Here is a 20,000-nt window from a genome sequence, read left to right as displayed (position 1 = left end):
TTCAAGACCGCCGTCTACCGTAAGTCAACACTACGTCTACCGTAAGTAAAGACTGCCGTAAGTCAAGACAACCGTAGGTCAAGACAACCGTCTACCGTAAGTCAACACTTCGTCTACCGTAAGTAAAGACGACCGTCTACCGTAAGTCAAGACTACCGTTGACTGTAAGTCAAGACTACCGTAAGTCAAGACAACCGTCTACCATAAGTCAAGACTACCGTTGACTGTAAGTCAAGACAACCGTCTACCGTAAGTCAAGACTACCGTTGACTGTAAGTCAAGACTACCGTCTACCGTAAGTCAAGACAACCGTAGGTCAAGACAACCGTCTACCGTAAGTCAAGACTACCGTTGACTGTAAGTCAAGACTACCGTAAGTCAACACTTCGTCTACCGTAAGTAAAGACGACCGTCTACCGTAAGTCAAGACTACCGTTGACTGTAAGTCAAGACTACCGTAAGTCAAGACAACCGTCTACCGTAAGTCAAGACTACCGTTGACTGTAAGTCAAGACAACCGTCTACCGTAAGTCAAGATTACCGTTGACCGTAAGTCAAGACAACCGTCTACCGTAAGTCAAGACAACCGTAGGTCAAGACAACCGTCTACCGTAAGTCAAGACTATCGTCTACCGTAAGTCAACACTACGACTACCGTAAGTCAAGACTATCGTCTACCGTAAGTCAACACTACAACTACCGTAAGTCAAGACTACCGTCTACCGTAAGTCAAGACTATCGTCTACCGTAAGTCAACACTACAACTACCGTAAGTCAGGACTACCGTCTACCGTAAGTCAAGACTTGTTTGTGAAAAGCTGAAGAGACTCTTTGCCTGCGGTTGCAGGCGACAACGGTCTGAACCCGGTGTGGCGGTTCCCCGTCGAGCCGGTGCAGTTCAGCGTGTACGAGTCCGAGCTCACCTTCCTGCGCTTCGTGGTCAACGAGGAGGACATGTTCTCAGACCCCAACTTCCTGGCCCAGGCCACATTTCCCGTCAAAGGCCTGCGCTCAGGTAGGAACCAGGACGGCGGCGCCGATCTCTCGATACGCAGATGATGTTTTACTGTACGTCACGAACGCCTCAACCTCCCTTTACCAGGCCGGAGTCCAAATCGAACGCATTTAAGGTGAGAGCTTCTCTTCATTGGTGGAAGAAGCCGAGAGTTTGAGGCAGAATTAGACGATGACAAGTAGTGATGGACGTTATAAACATATTTTAGAGGCTTTGAGGAACACCGCCGCTTTTTTTCAGCCGTCGTTTCTGAACCCTGACGGTCCAGAGCCGCGTCGGCGACCCCGGATTTAAAGGAGCAGGTCCAGTCAGGATGTACATTTTGTGTTTTATATTTGTCATGACGTTTACCAACGTCAGGAATTCAGTCACTTCATGGTGATTTTTACTCTTTCTGGTCTCGTCACATTTCTGTAGTTTTACAAAACTGTTTTCTTCATTGTTTTGTGCTATTTTAGTGCATTTTTAGGACATTTTGTGTGTTTTTTGTTGTGATATTCTTCATATTTCGCCTCCTTTTGATGGCTTTTCTTGATATGTTGCGTCAGGAAGCCATTCAAAGAACATTTCTGCAGTTTAAAATCTTTGTTTGGACGTTAAGAGGAGATTTTTCAGGCAGTGACCTTCGTCACTTTCTGGATCTGTGCTTGTTTCTTCTAGTTTCACTGAACTTTGCTCGTTTTTGTTAATTATTAAAGTCATTTTTTAACTGTTTATGGTTTTTAGTGATCAAGTTGTTTATTTTGACCAGTTTCTGAATCTCATGTCTTTTTTTCCCACCGTCGTATTGAGCTGTTTTTGGTCTTTTCACATATTTTGACAATAGTTTCTAACATGTTTCTGGTCTTTAAGGACATTTTACTTCAATTTTCGATCGATTTACTGGTTGTGCTGACCTCAGGCGGTGGTGCCCCGCAGTCAGGATGGCCGAGCGGTCTAAGGCGCTGCGTTCAGGTCGCAGTCTCCCCTGGAGGCGTGGGTTCGAATCCCACTTCTGACAGACACCTTTTGAGTACAGTGCGATTTGGGGACGTCGGAGGACAGAAGATCAGATTGCGAGGAAATCGCTTCGTCGCAGCTCTAATCTGTTGTCTTCAGTCACAATTCTGGATCGGCAGAGGAGTCGGTTGTAAAAGATTCAGACTATCGTATTGTCGGATATCTGGAGAGTCGCAGCTGCCGTCACTTCCTGTCCATCTTTAGTGTCTTTATCTTTCCTGGACGATAGATAGATAGATAGAAAGATAATTACTTTATTCATCCCCGAAGGGAAATTGTCTTGTTGCAGCAATCTGGTACATACGAATATTATAAAATACAATAGAATAGAAATAAAAGTAAAACATAAAATATCTGGTATAAGACATAAAGTAAAACACAGAACGGAACATGGGCACTTAGAAGTAACAGGAGATCAAAGCAAGATAATAAATAGTAAGGTGCCGTGGCAGAGCCATTAGAAGGAGGTATTATATAGGGTGAGGTCAGGATAGATCAGTCAGGATGGCCGAGCGGTCTAAGGCGCTGCGTTCAGGTCGCAGTCTCCCCTGGAGGCGTGGGTTCGAATCCCACTTCTGACAGAGACCTTTTGGGTGTTGAGCACTGCAGTATGAGGAAATATAAACATGAATAAAACCTTCACTTCCTGTTGAGTTGAGACGTTTGACGGTTCGCTGCCTTCGACTGGTTTCCTTATTTCAACACGCCTCTGATGAGAACGTCGGAGGTTTCCTCCGCGACCCCGGCCGACCTCTGACCTACATTCAGGTTCCGCATTCCAACCAACCGCGGGGGAGGGGCTGGGGAGGGGGAGGGGAGGGGCCACTCGCGGCGTGGGGCCTAGCGCTCACAGTCAGGATGGCCGAGCGGTCTAAGGCGCTGCGTTCAGGTCGCAGTCTCCCCTGGAGGCGTGGGTTCGAATCCCACTTCTGACAGACAAGCTTTTTAGTTTTGTTTTTGTTTACCAAAGAAAACCTGCGTCTGTTGCTCTTGGTTCTCTTTGTCTTTCTCCTGTCTCTCTCCTGTCTCTCCTCTGTCTCTCTTCTGTCTCTCTTCTGTCTCTCCTCTGTCTCTCCTGTCCCTCTCCTGTCTCTCCTCTGTCTCTCCTCTGTGTCTCTTCTGTCTCTCCTCTGTGTCTTTCTCTTCTTCTTTCATCCAGCAGGCACTTCAAAGCCTTCCGGATTGTGACATTTCTAGAGTGAAAGAGAATTTTAAAATGTAGAAAAGCGAGGGTATAGAATTGATCAAAGACAGTCCCTCAATATCCAGGGTCACTTTGTCCTCATGTTATGTTTAATGTCTTCAGGTTATGTCCTCTGCCCTCAGGTTATGTTGTCTCCTTAGGTTATGTCCTCAGGTTATGTCCTCTGTCCTCAGGATATGTTTTCTGTCCTCAGGTTATGTCCTCTGTCCTCAGGTTATGATTTCTGTCCTCAAGTTCTGTCCTCTGTCCTCAGGTTATGTCCTCTGTCCTCAGGTTATGTTTTCTGTCCTCAGGTTATGTTTTCTGTCCTCGGGTTATGTCCTCTGTCCTCAGGTTATGTCCTCAGGTTATCTCCTCATGTTATGTCCTCAGGTTCTGTCCTCTGTCCCCAGGTTCTGTCCTCAGGTTGTGTCCTCTGTCCCCAGGTTGTGTCCTCAGGTTGTGTCCTCTGTCCCCAGGTTGTGTCCTCAGGTTCTGTCCTCTGTCCCCAGGTTGTGTCCTCAGGTTGTGTCCTCTGTCCCCAGGTTGTGTCCTCAGGTTGTGTCCTCTGTCCCCAGGTTATGTCCTCAGGTTGTGTCCTCAGGTTCTGTCCTCTGTCCCCAGGTTATCGCTCGGTGCCCCTGAAGAACGGCCACAGTGAGAACCTGGAACTGGCCTCGCTGCTCATCTACATCCAGGTCAAGCCAGCCGGGGTGAGCGACCTTCTGTCACCTTCCTCAGAGGTCAAAGGTCAAAGGTCAGCTGACTGACTGAGGCTCACGTCTTCCAGAAGGCGGAGGAGGAGCTCTACTCCTGTTCCAGCCAGCTGAGGAAGAAGCAGAGCGAGACGGGCGAAGCTTTCCTGTACGACTCGCACGTCAACGTCCAGAGACCCGACCTCAGCAGGGGGGCCAGCAGCAGGTACGGTCCTGGTCCTGGCACGGTCCTGGTCCAGGTACGGTCCTGGTCCAGGTACGGTCCTGGTCCAGGGACCAGTCCAGGTCCAGATCCAGGGACCAGTCCAGGGACGACTCCAGGTTCAGGAAAGACTCCAAGGTTGAGGAAAAACTCCAAGGTTCAGGAACGACTCCAAGGTTCAGGAAAAACTCCAAGGTTCAGGAACGACTCCAGGTTCAGGAACGACTCCAGGTTCAGGAACGACTCCAGGTTCAGAAACGACTCCAGGTTCAGGAACGAGTCCAGGTTGAGGAACGACTCCAAGGTTCAGGAACGACTCCAGGTTCAGGAACGACTCCAGGTTCAGGAACGAGTCCAGGTTGAGGAACGACTCCAGGTTCAGGAACGAGTCCAGGTTGAGGAACGACTCCAGGTTCAGAGACGACTCCAGGATCAGAAACGACTCCAAGGTTCAGGAACGAGTCCAGGTTGAGGAACGACTCCAGGTTCAGGAACGACTCCAGGTTCAGGAACGACTCCAGGTTCAGAAACGACTCCAGGTTCAGAAACGACTCCAGGTTCAGGAACGAGTCCAGGTTGAGGAACGACTCCAAGGTTCAGGAACGACTCCAGGTTCAGGAACGACTCCAGGTTCAGGAACGAGTCCAGGTTGAGGAACGACTCCAGGTTCAGGAACGAGTCCAGGTTGAGGAACGACTCCAGGTTCAGAGACGACTCCAAGGTTCAGGAACGACTCCAGGTTCAGGAACGACTCCAGGTTCAGGAACGAGTCCAGGTTGAGGAACGACTCCAGGTTCAGGAACGAGTCCAGGTTGAGGAACGACTCCAGGATCAGAAACGACTCCAAGGTTCAGGAACGACTCCAGGTTCAGGAACGACTCCAAGGTTCAGGAACGAGTCCAGGTTGAGGAACGACTCCAGGATCATAAACGACTCCAGGTTTCAACCCGGCAGTCGTGGACATTGAACTTGTTTGTTCTTGAAAAGTCGTTTTCCGTTGGTCTCAGTGTTTCCGGACGTCTGCTTGAAACGACTTCAGGTCGTTTTGTCGTTTTGTCCTTGTTTTCCAGGTCGAAAGAGAAGAAGATCAACAACAGCAAGTTCTACTCGTGACGCCTCGAAGCCGCTTCGTGATATTTATTCAGCTCCTCTGTTTTTTGTCATCGAACCACTTGGTTTTTATTATATTACTATATTTATATTTCATTTCAGTTTTTTTCTATTCATTTCAATTATGTCCTTTTCTTTTTCTCAGATCCTATTGAACGTTCACATCATTAGAAAAAAAGCACAAAGAAGAACAGAATAGAAATTGACTGATACAGAATTTACAGAATATTATGGACTTAAATTGTTTTTTGTTTTTTTTAATGAATTAGTAAAAGTAAAAAGTAGTCCGTGTGTGTTTGTAGCTTGTTAGCTTGTTAGCTTGTTAGCGCCCCCGTGCGGCGTCCCTGTGAGTCAATTGAAATAAATAAAAAAGCTTCCACTCTTCACCGTGTTTCGCTCTTCTTGTTCTCGTTTCTTTTGTCGACGTCATCCAAGGCGCGTCATATGAGTCATAGGACAGGATATAAGCGCTGGTGGGAGGGGGAGCGCTCACAGTCAGGATGGCCGAGCGGTCTAAGGCGCTGCGTTCAGGTCGCAGTCTCCCCTGGAGGCGTGGGTTCGAATCCCACTTCTGACAACACTTTTTTTTTTTTTTTTCCCCTTTCTCACACAGTTTTTGATCACGTGTTTACTAACTTTGCCCCCGTTGTCCTGGTTCAGGCGTCTCCTTTTTTTGCGTTTTCCCCACTTCTTCCATCTTAACAAACATTTGGTGAGAATTTGGTGAGACTCGTCCGCAGATCGTGTGAGTCACGACACTATACACATTTTTTATTTTTTATTTTTTTTAGAGATGAGGATTGATAATCCCAACTTTATTACAAAAGAGCGTTTTTACACGATTTCGCTTCCAGAAAAGTCACTTCATAAAACAGTAGTGACCAAAACGAGCCACTAGAGGGCAGAACAGTCACTTCACAGTGTTTCAGCTCGTCTTAGTTTCTTCATTCCGTTGAGAAATTAAACTTTTTCAGTCTCTTTCCACCTTTTCAAAGGATCTTTTTACCCCAACATGGCCACTTTTGGCCTTTTATCTTCTCTTTATGACACGTTTCACCTGTTTTGCTTCAAACCAGCAGTTTTTAGGTCATTTTATTTCACATATCCGAAACTGACATGAAGATATTGTCTGAATAATGTGGAAATAAACACGAGGGAGACTTAAAAGAGCTTTTAGGATCACAAATACATTCAAACTGACCACGTGTGGATTAAAATTGGCCGTAAAGAGACAAAAAAAAGACCACGGAGACATAAAAGCACCATAAAACTGACCACAAACTATAAATATGTGAAATAAAATGACCTTTTTAGTCCTTGTGGGTATTTAGTTTTTTTAAATTTTTTGTTGCAGTTTTTAGTTTAAAATTGTCTTATCGGTCACAAATGTATGTTCTTTGTCACGTCTGCAGTTTGTGGTCAGTTTTATGGTGCTTTTATGTCTCCGTGGTCTTTTTTTTTGTCTCTTTACGGCCAATTTTAATCCACACGTGGTCAGTTTGAATGTATTTGTGATCCTAGAAGCTCTTTTAAGTCTCCCTCGTGTTTATTTCCACATTATTCAGACAATATCTTCATGTCGGTTTCGGGCAACAGTGAAGGAAACAAAAGAAAAACACATTTCAAGCAGAGCTGAAACATTTTTCACAGACAATTTATTTTCGATTGAAATTATTTCACATCATCATCATCATCATCATCATCATCATCGTCGTCGTCCTTATTTTTCCTGTTGAAGATCTTTTTTTTTTGTATTTTTATTACAACAGCCACAGAGCAGCAGCAGCAATAATAATAATAATAATAATAATAATAATGATGAACTCAGCAGAAGAAGCGACTGACAAACTGAAATATAGAAGGAGGTTTTTGATTGGACGAGACGGTTTGTGGGCGGAGCCTCGGCCACGAGAGACTGGGTTTTAAAAACTTAAAAGAAGAAGAAAGGAAAGTGCAGGGGGGGGTTGGGGGGGGGGGGCGATGAGACACACCACAACATTTTAAAATGAAGCTGCAACCAGAAGTTTGAAGGTTTTTTTTCTTTCTAAATCAGTATAAAAGTAAATAAACAAAAACGATTCACTCAGTTAAAGGTTTGGGTTGTTTCGTCTATTTGAGTCATTTTTAAACGTAAAAATCAGATAAATGGGATTTTTCTTCCACTTCAAGGTATTGTAATCTGAATACAATACGTTTCTCTACATTATCAAAAGATTTACATGAAAAATTTGACATAAAGTTTCGGTTTCCTTTATGTTTGTGGTGAAAAAAAGGTTTGACGCCAGTTTGGGAAACGATTTTTAGATCCTAAAAATGTTATGTTTGTTGAAATGACACTATAAATGTCTCCAAAATCTTCTACAACCAAATTAAAACACCTTTTTTAAAAGTGACTCAACACTGCCCCCAACAGGACAATACCAGCGTTACACGAATCGTCCGTATTGTAGCTTTAATCTCGATTTTAATGGTGTTTTTTTTTTTTTATTTAATGTTTTTTTCTTCTGTTTTAATTAAAATTTGAGGCAAAAACATGTGAAACCACAAATATTCTGCAGTTTTATTGAATTTGCACAAATTATTGCAGCTTTGATTCAAGTTTTTTTTCCTTTTATTTTGAATAAAACAGGAAAAAAAGTGGCTCTATTGAGAAAAAACACCTGCAGGACACAGAAAAATAACTTTTTTTTTCCCTTCTTAAGTTTTTGGGTTTTTTTAGGAAATTGCAATAAAAAAAAAAAAAATGAAAAAAAAAAACATACAAACGAGTTCCTGGCTGCAGCTTCACTCTCGGCCCCGTTTCCACGACGACGGAGCTTTCATACGCCGACGACGCAACTTTAAAAAACAAAAACAAAAACACGCTCCGTCTCCATGGAAACGTGGAAAATGACCCGGTCACAGCAGTCGTCCTGCACACGATCAGGAGATTCTGGTGTTTCTGCACGTCTCCATGGAGACGGGCGTCATTTTTCAAAACGTCGCCGTGGAAATGTGAAACTCTTCTGAAATGAAAACACAAAAAAAGTTGCGTTTTTTTTTTTTTACCGAAAATGTCGTCGTGGAAACGAGGCCTCGTCTGTTAAACGGGTTGAAAGGACTCCGTAAAAAAAACAACAAAAAAAAAAACGCAGAATCAGCGTGAAACGATTCACACCTTCACAAAGTTTTCAGTCTGCCGGTGGGCGGAGCCACAACTTGTCCGGTTCAGTCGAGGAGGCGGGGTCGACAAGCTCCGCCCCCTTTAGTGATCAAACCCTCTCATTGGATATCAAACCCTTTTCTTTTTTTTTCTTTTTCTTTTTTTCTTTCTTTTTTTTTAAATGTTCACGTATAAAACAAAAGTAACAAAATAAAAGCGCAGCGACACGAACGTGCACCGGAGGAAACGTGAGCGACGAACACGGGAGACTGTGCACTTTGTGTGGAGAGAGAGAGAGAGAGAGAGCGAGAGAGACATGAAGATGAAGGCAGCGGTGGCCGGAAAAGGAGGCCGAGAGAGATAAAAGGATAAAAGGATTGAAAAAGATGAAAGTAGAAGACGACTATTTACACCTTTATGTACAACTTCCAGGGTACGAAAGGTCGAACGACACACTGCTGCTGTCATGGCAACCGATAAATAGGAGGCCTCTGATTGGACGGAGCTCGAATAAATACAAACCAGATCACGAATCCACCTGGAGACCTAGAGGACTAGAGGAGGACTAGAGGACTGGAGGACTGGAGGAGGACTAGAGGATTGAAGGACCAGAGAAGGACTAGAGGAGGACTAGAAGAGGGACTAGAGGAGGACTTGAGGAGGGACTTGAGGACTAGAGGAGGACTAGAGGAGGACTGGAGGACCAGAGGAGGACTAGAGGAGGACCAGAGGAGGACTAGAAGAGGGACTAGAGGAGGACTAGAGGTGGACTAGAGAAGGGGCTTGTGGACTAGAGGAGGACTAGAGGAGGACTGGAGGACCAGAGGAGGACTGGAGGACCAGAGGAGGACTAGAGGAGGACAAGAGGAGGACTAGAAGAGGGACTAGAGGGGGACTAGAGGTGGACTAGAGAAGGGGCTTGTGGACTAGAGGAGGACTAGAGGAGGAACTCAAGGACTAGAGGACTAGAGGAGGACTAGAGGAGGGACTCGAGGACTAGAGGAGGACTAGAGGAGGGACTAGAGGAGGACTAGAGGTGGACTAGATGAGGACTAGAGGAGGACTACAGGTGGACAAGAGGAGGACTAGAGGTGGACTAGAGGAGGGACTAGAGGACTAGAGGAGGACTAGAGGTGGACTAGAGGACTAGAGGAGGGACTAGAGGATTAAAGGAGGACTAGAGGTGGACTAGAGGGACTAGAGGAGGGAATAGAGGACTAGAGGAGGACTAGAGGAGGATTAGAGGACTAGAGCACTAGAGGATGACTAGAGGGGGGACTTGAGGACTAGAGGAAGACTAGATGAGGGACTAGAGGAGTAGAGGAGGACTAGAGGACTAGAGGAGGGACTAGAGGAGGGACTAGAGGTGGACTAGAGGACTAGAGGAGGGACTAGAGGTGGACTAGAGGAGGACTAGAGTAGGACTAGAGGACTAGAGGTGGACTAGAGGACTAGATGAGGGACTAGAGGAGGGACTCGAGGACTAGAGGAGGGCCAGAGGAGGGACTAGAGGACTAGAGGGAGACTAGAGGAGGACTGGATGAGGACTAGAGGACTGGATGAGGGACTAGAGGACTAGAGGTGGACTAGAGGAGGACTAGAGGACTAGATGAGGGACTAGAGGACTAGAGGAGGACTAGAGGAGGCACTAGAGGACTAGAGGGGGGGACTAGAGGACTAGAGGAGCACTAGAGGACTAGAAGAGGACTAGAGGAGGCACTAGAGGACTAGAGGGGGGACTAGAGGAGGACTAGAGGACTAGACAGGAATAAGGAGGACAAGCGGACTAGAGGACTAGAAGAGGACTAGAGGACTAGATGAGGGACTAGAGGACTAGAGGAGGCACTAGAGGACTAGATGAGGACTAGAGGACTAGAGGAGGCACTAGAGGACTAGATGAGGGACTAGAGGACTAGAGGAGGACTAGAGGACTAGATGAGGGACTAGAGGACTAGAGGAGGACTAGAGGACTAGATGAGGGACTAGAGGACTAGAGGAGGACTAGAGGACTAGAGGAGGACTAGAGGACTAGATGAGGGACTAGAGGACTAGAGGAGGACTAGAGGACTAGAGGGGGACTAGAGGACTAGACAGGAATAAGGGGGACGACAGACTTGCAGTGTGTCGGGGCAGTTTTCTGTTTGTTTGTTTGTTTGTTTGTGGGCCGAGGGAATGTTTACAGGCGAGTCTCTCCTCGTCCTCGTTATGGCAGAACGTCGACACAGCAGGACGGCTGGAGTCTCTTCTTCTTCTTCTTCTTCTTCTTCTTCTCTTTAAAAACGTGCGGCGGGAGAAGACAGGAAGTGGAGACGTTTGGCAGGCGGCCATTTTTTCTGCTCTTTCTCTTGAAAACCGCCACAAAAAAGGAGCAGAAGATATGAAAATATACAACTCTGGGCTGTTTTCTTTTAGGTCCGTTTGGTTTCTCCTGTCATTCGAGCTTTGTTGGCTTCTAACGTCTTGCAAAAAAAAACAACAAAAAAACAAACAACAAAAAACAACAAAACACAAACAAAAAAAAAGGAGGAGCGGCTTCTTCTTCCGTCGCCACCAGGACTATAAATATGAGGCGGTCCCAGACCGCCAGCTACACCGCCGCCCTGGTGGAGGTCCAGGTCCTCCGTATGTACACAGAACACACACACACACACACACACACACACTCACAAAGGCGCCGTCGCTTTAAATGTCCCCCCCCCCCCTGAAAACGTCACAGCAGGAGGGGGCGGGGCTTCGTCTCCATACATGTAGAAACACGAGATATGAAAACACAGATGTCTGGAAAAATATGTGAATTCAAGTCGATAAAAACCGTTTCCTGTGTGTGTGTGTGTGTGTGTGTGTGTGTGTGTGTGTGTGTGTGTGTGTGTGTGCGTGAGCCACGTCCCAAAAGTCCCTCCTATCTCCTTTCCTTAACTCCTTCAGGAAGCCTCTCCGGCACCTCCGTGATGTCATCCAGGGGGAGGGACTTTGAGGAGTCCCGCCTCCTTTTTGAGGCCACGCCCCCAAATATTTGCTCGACTCCCCCCCCCCCGTCGTGTCAGAAGTTCGGGTTCGGATGGCGGCTCGGAGAGAAACCGCTAGAAGCGTCCGCTACATTGTGATCATCCTCTTCGTCGTCGTCGTCGTGGCGGTCGTCACGGTAACGGGGAGCAGGAATGTGCCGCGGCGTCCAGCAGAGGGCAGCACAGGAAACAGGAAGTCGGGCCAGCGGCGGTCTGATGACGCAATCCTGACAGTGGGCGGGGCCACGTCGGCGTCTGACGACGGCGTTGAGGGGGGATGACATCACTCTGTGTGTGTGTGTGTGTGTGTGTGTGTGTGTGTGTGTGTGTGTGTGTGTGTGTGTGTGTGTGTGTGTGTGTGTGGAGGGGGCGGGGCAGAGCGGGTGGATCACCAGGCTTCAGTGTACCGAACATCTACGTCTTTCAGGTTGGGCAGTTTGGCCTGGAGAGGAAAAGACAGAGAAACAAGTTCAGGAGATAATCCCTGGAGATTATAGAGCATCTTCCTCTTCTAACACCAGATTATAGAGCATATTCCTCCTCTAACCTCAGATTATAGAGCATCTTCCTCCTCTAACACCAGATTATAGAGCATCTTCCTCCTCTAACGCCAGATTATAGAGCATCTTCCTCCTCTAACCTCAGATTATAGAGCATCTTCCTCCTCTAACACCAGATTATAGAGCATCTTCCTCCTCTAACACCAGATTATAGAGCATCTTCCTCCTCTAACACCAGATTATAGAGCATCTTCCTCCTCTAACAGCAGATTATAGAGCATCTTCCTCCTCTAACCTCAGATTATAGAGCATCTTCTTCCTCTAACCTCAAACTATAGAGCATCTTCCTCCTCTAACAGCAGATTATAGAGCATCTTCCTACCTTGAGGTCCTCGTACGTGTCGGCGGTCAGCTTGGTGCTGTTCATGTTCAGGCTGCAGAGACTCTTCATGGCTGAAACACACAAACACTGACAGGTCAACAACCGACCGGCTCGGAACCGCGACACGTCCACCTCACGTTCTACCGAGAACCTCCTTCTGCACCCAGGAACGTTTCAGTATCACGTCTCCTTTAGTGTCACTTTTTAACGGTCAAGTCGTCGGCATAGAGTGAAACTTTACCACTTCAACACGTATTCAAAGGTTCATAATGGCCAAGTGTCGGCTTGCTAAAATAACATTATTGTTATTATCTTACACTATTCTTTTATATGTGAATAGATAACGAGTCCATAGAAGGAATTAATGAGATTGTTGTACGATTGAGGATTGGGTTGAAGATGTCTGAGGAAAAGACGGTTCTCAAATGAGAAAAAGCACAATCGAGGAAATTTGTACATTTTTCCAATGTACTTATGAAGGAGTCAACATTATTATGTTGAAACAGCAGAAGCTTCGTTCCGGTTGGATCATATTATACTGAAACCACATTAATGCATACAATAGTTTGTGTGAAAGGTTTTGTGAAGATCTGCTTGGGTTTCAGAGATACGGAGGTTTAAATAAGGCGAGGTCGTCTGCATAGAGTGAGAGTCGCCCAAGTACTTTATCTACTTCTACCTTCAAGAGGGTTTGTGCCACACGTCTGACGTTTTCAGGAATTGTTGCTCATCGTAAAATCTCCGCGTTGCTTCGAAAAACATTCCACGTGTTGGTTTTTTGAAAAATCTATGAAGGAATTCCTATTTTAGCCGGTGGGATTCTGCATCTTTACTAAATCTAAAGTTCAAGATTTCAGGGGCAAAAAAAAGAAGAGAGACAGACTCAGACTGTGGTTGTGGTGAAGGTGTGTGGCGACGAGGGAGGGATTCCTTACAGCTGAGCGCCAGCAGGCCGGCGTCGGTGACGGGCGTCTCGCACAGGTTGAGGACCTGCAGGCAGGCTAAATGTTCCGATAACAACCTCAGGCCGGCGTCGCCAAACTGCAGCGAGACAGAGGAGGAAGGAAGACGTTAGGAAAAACAAGCGGCGGAGGTTTGAAGTGTTGTTAAAGTCCCAGTGAAATGAAACGTCCACCTCCAAAACACTCTGGTGTCGCTTCTAGGATCCTTTTGATGCTAACTGGCTGAAGGGTAAAATGTTATAACACGGCAAAATAGCCGCTAAACGGCGCTATTTCCTCTGCTGGGCGGAGCTTCTGACAATAACAGAGTGACATCACGAGTTGTGCACACGCCCAAGTTGTGTTTACATTATGGAGGATCAGAGTTTTGACCACCAAGAGGCTGAATTGAACCAGATTTCATCATCGTGGTCATTTCAAACCCAGTGATTGATGAAGAAGACACAGAAGGTGGTTCTGCCATCGGTGACCCCGTCTGGAACATGTTTGAGGAAGCAGAAGACGCTTCGTCCTCCATTCGTCCTCGTCTCCTCGCCTCAGCAGCCGCCACTTTTCACCTTTGAGGCTTTGAGGCTCCGGACTTTTGGCAGAACGACTTCGTGGATCCAACACGTCCAAGAGCTAGAAGACTGAGGAATCACCAGAGATGAGTCCAGGTGTTACTTGATCGTCTACTAGCCGTCCGAGCTAGCGGCTCCCGCTAGCCGCTAGCTCCTGCCGCCCGAGATCCTTTCCTCCTCTCTGGTCTCTTCCAGGCTCAATCTTTCATCAAGGCTCATAAAACGCCGACTAGAACTTCAAAACACTGTAAAAACGTGGATATTTAAGAGGAAACAAGCCGATATAAACACAACAGATCGAGATCTGCACAACTCGTGACGTCACACATAGGCTCCGCCCACGAAGAAGAAGGATTCCCCCGACTTCCTCGGCTGGAGATTCAAAATTCAAATAACTTTGTTATGCGACAACAGTGGTGGGGCAGAGTTGGAGGAACCTTACAAGTAGAACCCCAACTATCGTGTTTTGCAAAGTAGCGTGCTACATTTCACTGGGACTTTAAGCTTCAGACCTTTGGCTAAGCCCCGCCCGTCCCGAATGCAGACGGACCAATAGCATTCACCTGACGAGCCGTGGGTAAGTTTCAAGGTGTTTCCCAGGTTTTACCTGAGTGGACCAGAGGTTGAGCTGTTTGAGTGACGGCAGCTTGATGAGCTGCTCGGCACAGGCACTGGTGACGTTGGTGAAGGCCAGGCTCAGGTTCTCCAAGTTCCCGAAGGACCCTGAACTCAGCAGGCGAGCCAGGTCGGCGTCCTGCGGAGGACAGGGTGTTACTACAGAGGCCGAGAGTGTGTGTGTGTGTGTGTGTGTGTGTGTGTGTGTGTGCTCACCGTGGATTTGGAGGGCAGGGTGAGCCGGGTCGGACCTCCTTTTCTTTGCTGCGGGAGACACAGAAATGATCCCGTCTCTTGATGTGAAGTCAAAGTAACGTGGCGACGACATATTTTGAGTTCCAACAACAATTCCTTCGCGCTTTAGCACACTAGCTTTGTCTCAAGCTTTTTCGTTAGCATGTTAGCACGTCTCACCAGCTCCTTCAGCTGCTTGTTCGCATGTTAGCACGTCAGAATGTCTCACCCATAGATATACAACACTAGATGCCTCACAACACCGCCAGTGACGTGCCGACAGCGCCGCCACCTTGGAGAGACATGAAGTACCACGTTTTAAAGCTGAGGAAAAGCTCCATCCCATGGAAACCTCAGGGAGGAATTATTGGGGGGGGGGGGGGGGGGTCTTCTGCAGAATAGAGCTTTACCTCAGCTTTAAAATGAGGTATTTTTTGTGTTGCTACGTGGACTAGCATGTGAGCTACCAATGTTTTTGTGGATTTTCCAGCCTGGATCTTTATGTTTAGCTCCAGCGGGGGACCTCTCCAAGATGGCGGCGCTGGAGGTCCGTAGCGTCAACAGGCGTTGATTGGCCGTGAGGCATCACGTGTTTATATCTGTGGTCTCACCAGCTCCTTCAGCTGCTGGCTAGCACATTAGCACGTTAGCATGTCTCACCAGCTCCTTCAGCTGCTGGCTAGCACATTAGCACATTAGCACGTCTCACCAGGTCCTCCAGCTGTGAGTTAGTGTGTTAGCACGTTAGCACGTCTCACCAGCTCCTTCAGCTGTGAGTTAGCATGTTAGCACGTTAGCACGTCTCACCAGCTCCTTCAGCTGTGAGTTAGCATGTTAGGACGTTAGCACGTCTCACCAGCTCCTCCAGCTGTGAGTTAGCATGTTAGGACGTTAGCACGTCTCACCAGCTCCTTCAGCTGTGAGTTAGCATGTTAGCACGTTAGCACGTCTCACCAGCTCCTTCAGCTGTGAGTTGGCATGTTAGCACGTTAGCACGTCTCACCAGCTCCTTCAGCTGTGAGTTAGCATGTTAGCACGTTAGCACGTCTCACCAGCTCCTTCAGCTGTGAGTTAGCATGTTAGCACGTTAGCACGTCTCACCAGCTCCTCCAGCTGTGAGTTAGCATGTTAGGACGTTAGCACGTCTCACCAGCTCCTTCAGCTGTGAGTTAGCATGTTAGCACGTTAGCACGTCTCACCAGCTCCTTCAGCTGTGAGTTGGCATGTTAGCACGTTAGCACGTCTCACCAGCTCCTTCAGCTGTGAGTTAGCATGTTAGCACGTTAGCACGTCTCACCAGCTCCTTCAGCTGTGAGTTAGCATGTTAGCACGTTAGCACGTCTCACCAGCTCCTTCAGCTCCCTCTGCCGGTCACACAGCTGCTCGTACATCCGCAGCCCCACCTGGGTGCTTTCCAGGGTGGAGATGATCTGCAGCTGCGTGTCCTTGTTCTCGATAATGTTGTACTCTAGCATCAGACACAGGATCTGCAACACACACACACACACACACACACACACACACACACACACACACACACACACACACACACACACACACACACACACACACACACACACAATGTAATAAGTACAAAATGATCAAATTCTGACCAAAAACTGACAGAATCTCGATTTTAAAAACTAAAACACGATGTTGAGCTGCATAAACACTGTAACTGTACAAAAGTACACTTTTTCATGTTGTTCCTGTTGACTTTGGGTTTTTTTATGCAATTTATGAAAGAGTGAGACGTGAGAGTGAAAGAGTGAGATGTGTGAGTGAAAGAGTGAGACTGTATGAGAGTGAAAGAGTGAGACATGTGAGAGTGAAAGAGTGAGACATGTGAGAGTGAAAGAGTGAGATGTGTGAGAGTGAAAGAGTGAGATGTGTGAGAGTGAGACGGTGTGAGAGTGAAAGAGTGAGACAGTGTGAGAGAGAAAGAGTAAGACGTGTGAGAGTGAAAGAGTGAGACATGTGAGAGTGAAAGAGTGAGACATGTGAGAGTGAAAGAGTGAGATGTGTGAGAGTGAAAGAGTGAGATGTGTGAGAGTGAGACGGTGTGAGAGTGAAAGAGTGAGACAGTGTGAGAGAGAAAGAGTAAGACGTGTGAGAGTGAAAGAGTGAGACATGTGAGAGTGAAAGAGTGAGACATGTGAGAGTGAAAGAGTGAGATGTGTGAGAGTGAAAGAGTGAGATGTGTGAGAGTGAGACGGTGTGAGAGTGAAAGAGTGAGACAGTGTGAGAGAGAAAGAGTAAGACGTGTGAGAGTGAAAGAGTGAGACATGTGAGAGTGAAAGATTGAGATGTGTGAGAGTGAGACGGTGTGAGAGTGACAGAGTCAGACAGTGTGAGAGAGAAAGAGTGAGAGGTGTGAGAGTGAGACAGTGTGAGAGAGAAAGAGTGAGACGGTGTGAGAGTGACAGAGTCAGACAGTGTGAGAGAGAAAGAGTGAGAGGTGTGAGAGTGAGACAGTGTGAGAGAGAAAGAGTGAGACGGTGTGAGAGTGAAAGAGTGAGACGTGAGAGTGAAAGAGTGAGATGTGTGAGTGAAAGAGTGAGACTGTATGAGAGTGAAAGAGTGAGACGTGTGAGAGTGAAAGATTGAGATGTGTGAGAGTGAGACGGTGTGAGAGTGAAAGAGTCAGACAGTGTGAGAGAGAAAGAGTGAGAAGCGTGAGAGTGAGACGGTGTGAGAGAGAAAGAGTGAGACATGTGAGAGTGAGACAGTGTGAGAGAGAAAGAGTGAGACAGTGTGAGAGTGAAAGAGTGAGACAGTGTGAGAGAAAGAGTGAGACGGTGGGTGAGAAAGAGTGAGACGGAGAGAGTGAAAGAGTGAGACGGTGAGTGAGAAAGAGTGAGATGACGAGAGCGAAAGAGTGAGACAGTGAGAGGGAAAGAGTGAGATGTGTGAGAGTGAGACAGTGTGAGAGAGAAAGTGTGAGACGTGTGAGAGTGATACAGTGTGAGACAGTGTGCGAGTGAAAGAGTGAGACAGTGCGAGAGAAAGAGTGAGACGGTGAGTGAGACGGAGAGAGTGAAAGAGTGAGACGGTGAGTGAGAAAGAGTGAGATGGCGAGAGAGAAAGAGTGAGACAGTGAGAGTGAAAGAGTGAGAGAGTGAGAGAGTGAGATGTGAAAGAGTGAGACGTGAGAGTGAAAGAGTGAGACGGTGAGAGAGAGAGAAAGAGAGAGTGAGACGGAGAGAGTGAGGCTCACCTCCACCATGGTCTGGTTCCCCCTCAGCGCCAGCAGCATACAGGGACCCAACTTGTTCTCCGCCAGAGACAGAAGGAACTTCTTGGTCTTATAGCAGGAACCCATCAGGATATGAACCTGCAGGAGGGGGAGGGGCCGGTCAGTGTGTGTGTGTGTGTGTGTGTGTGTGTGTGTGTGTGTGTGTGTGTGTGTGTGTGTGTGTGTGTGTGTGTACTGACCATACTGGCAAACAGCTCGCCGTCGTCGTCACAGGCCACGCCCCCCGGACTGTAGAGCTGGAACCAGCCATCTTTACCTGAGCGCACACTGAGGAGACAGGAGTGTACCTGCAACACACACACACACCTCTGTCACGGTCACGCACACACACGCACGCACGCACGCACACACGCACGCACGCACGCACACACACACACACACGCACCTCCTGCCTGGGGTCCTCTGCAAACCTCTGGATGACATACTTCAGCTCCCTGCGTGACACACACACACACACACACACCCACACACACACACACACACACACACACACACACACACACACACACACAAAACAAGGTTAGCGTGCTGCTTTCAAAGCCCGTTGGAAACGTGAGTACTGGGGGGTCGGCGGTGTGTGAGGAACTCACTTTGTGAACTTGGCGTGAGCGAGGGCTCTGTGGAGAGAGAGAGAGAGAGAGAGAGAGAGAGAGAGAGAGAGAGAGAGAGAGAGAGAGAGAGAGAGAGAGAGAGAGAGACCGGTCAGACTTCACAGCCCAAACCTAGAGCTACGCTCGGTAGAGTGCAGACCTTCTCCAGCGCTACATTAGCTTCCAGAACCGAGTTAGCATTAGCATTGCTTCCACAACAGAAACATGAAGGACTAAAAAGCGACACAAGATGATTAAATAACGACACATAAAGACCGACTAGCGACAAAAAGTGACTCGGATGTGCTTGTCTGTTGCCGATCCACACTCCACCCCCCCCCCCCCCTGTTTTTTGTTATTATCAAATTTTATTTTATTAAATTTTTTCTTGTTGTTTTTTGTCCGTTTGTTTGCTGTTTGTTTTGTTCTTCCTCTCCCACACTTATGTAGCTTGTGGTGTTGTACTTCATTGTTACCCATCTGTACTGAAGAGTCAGTTCAATGTTATTCTATTTTTTTTGGTTTGTTTATTTTTATATATATATAATGCAAGACATTCACACTCTTGAGATTCTGTTTCTGTTTATTCTGAAACTATCAAATCGTGCAGCTTTTTCGGCACTTTCCGGCTATGTTCCAGCTTTTTGAAATCTCGTCAACTTTTTAAAATATTTCAACTTTTGTGCCACTTTTTTTCAATGTTAACGGATGGAGAAATTTTTAACGAGCTATAACTTCTTCAAATCTTCACCGATTTCAACCATTCGACTTTTAAACTGTTCAACTGTTTCAACTTTTAGTAACTCGTGCAACTTTTTGAAACTTTTTCAACTTTTCGAAACTTTTACAACGTTTTGAAACTAGTTCAACTTTTTGAAACTTTTTCAACTGTTTGACACTTTTCAACTGTTTCAACTTATTGAAACTTTTTCAACTTTTTGAAACTTTTTCAACTTTTTCAACTCTTTGACACTTTTTAACTGTTTCAACTTATTGAAACTTTTTCAACTTTTTGAAACTTTTCAACTTTTCGAAACTTTTACAACGTTTTGAAACTCGTGCAACTTTTTGAAACTTTTTCAACTTTTTGAAACTTTTACAACGTTTTGAAACTAGTTCAACTTTTTGAAACTTTTTCAACTGTTTGACACTTTTCAACTGTTTCAACTTATTGAAACTTTTTCAACTTTTTGAAACTTTTTCAACTTTTTCAACTCTGACACTTTTCAACTGTTTCAACTTATTGAAACTTTTTCAACTTTTTGAAACTTTTTCAACTCTTTGACACTTTTCAACTGTTTCAACTTATTGAAACTTTTTCAACTTTTTGAAACTTTTTCAACTTTTTGACACTTTTCAACTGTTTCAACTTATTGAAACTTTTTCAACTTTTCCCAACTTTTTTCCACTTTTTCAAAGCATTCCAGTCTACCTGCCGCAGGCATTACAGTTTACATTCACACTATCATGCATTTGCCTTGGGAAATGCAGATCATCTAGTTATTATTGTCATTATTATTACTTAGTCA

The 20,000-nt window shown here is 46.4% G+C and overlaps 2 protein-coding genes across 2 annotated transcripts in view; one reads left to right on the top strand and one right to left on the bottom strand.

The window, feature by feature from the left end:
- plcg2 (phospholipase C, gamma 2) overlaps positions 1-5,609 on the top strand; it is a 32,981-nt gene extending 27,372 nt beyond the window's left edge. The window contains exons 27-31 of the mRNA XM_080504828.1: positions 1-19; positions 848-1,015; positions 3,822-3,910; positions 3,988-4,118; positions 5,186-5,609. The exon at positions 1-19 is cut by the window's left edge and continues 90 nt beyond it. Coding sequence (XP_080360954.1) covers positions 1-19; positions 848-1,015; positions 3,822-3,910; positions 3,988-4,118; positions 5,186-5,228 — 450 coding nt within the window. The 3' untranslated portion in view covers positions 5,229-5,609. The remainder of the gene's footprint in view (positions 20-847; positions 1,016-3,821; positions 3,911-3,987; positions 4,119-5,185) is intronic.
- A 1,267-nt stretch (positions 5,610-6,876) lies between these two features.
- The window catches only part of cmip (c-Maf inducing protein), a 41,225-nt gene continuing 28,101 nt past the window's right edge, over positions 6,877-20,000 (bottom strand). The window contains 10 exon segments of the mRNA XM_080505241.1: positions 6,877-11,814; positions 12,255-12,325; positions 13,190-13,295; positions 14,384-14,530; positions 14,608-14,655; positions 15,972-16,112; positions 17,843-17,959; positions 18,061-18,168; positions 18,267-18,315; positions 18,472-18,498. Of these exon segments, the coding sequence (XP_080361367.1) occupies positions 11,761-11,814; positions 12,255-12,325; positions 13,190-13,295; positions 14,384-14,530; positions 14,608-14,655; positions 15,972-16,112; positions 17,843-17,959; positions 18,061-18,168; positions 18,267-18,315; positions 18,472-18,498 (868 nt within the window). The 3' untranslated portion in view covers positions 6,877-11,760.

Source organism: Blennius ocellaris, assembly GCF_963422515.1.
Source record: "Blennius ocellaris genome assembly, chromosome: 11".
In the NCBI taxonomy this organism is placed as follows: domain Eukaryota; kingdom Metazoa; phylum Chordata; class Actinopteri; order Blenniiformes; family Blenniidae; genus Blennius; species Blennius ocellaris.
Note: the sequence above shows the minus strand (reverse complement) of the source record. Positions and strands in the feature narration are given on the sequence as shown.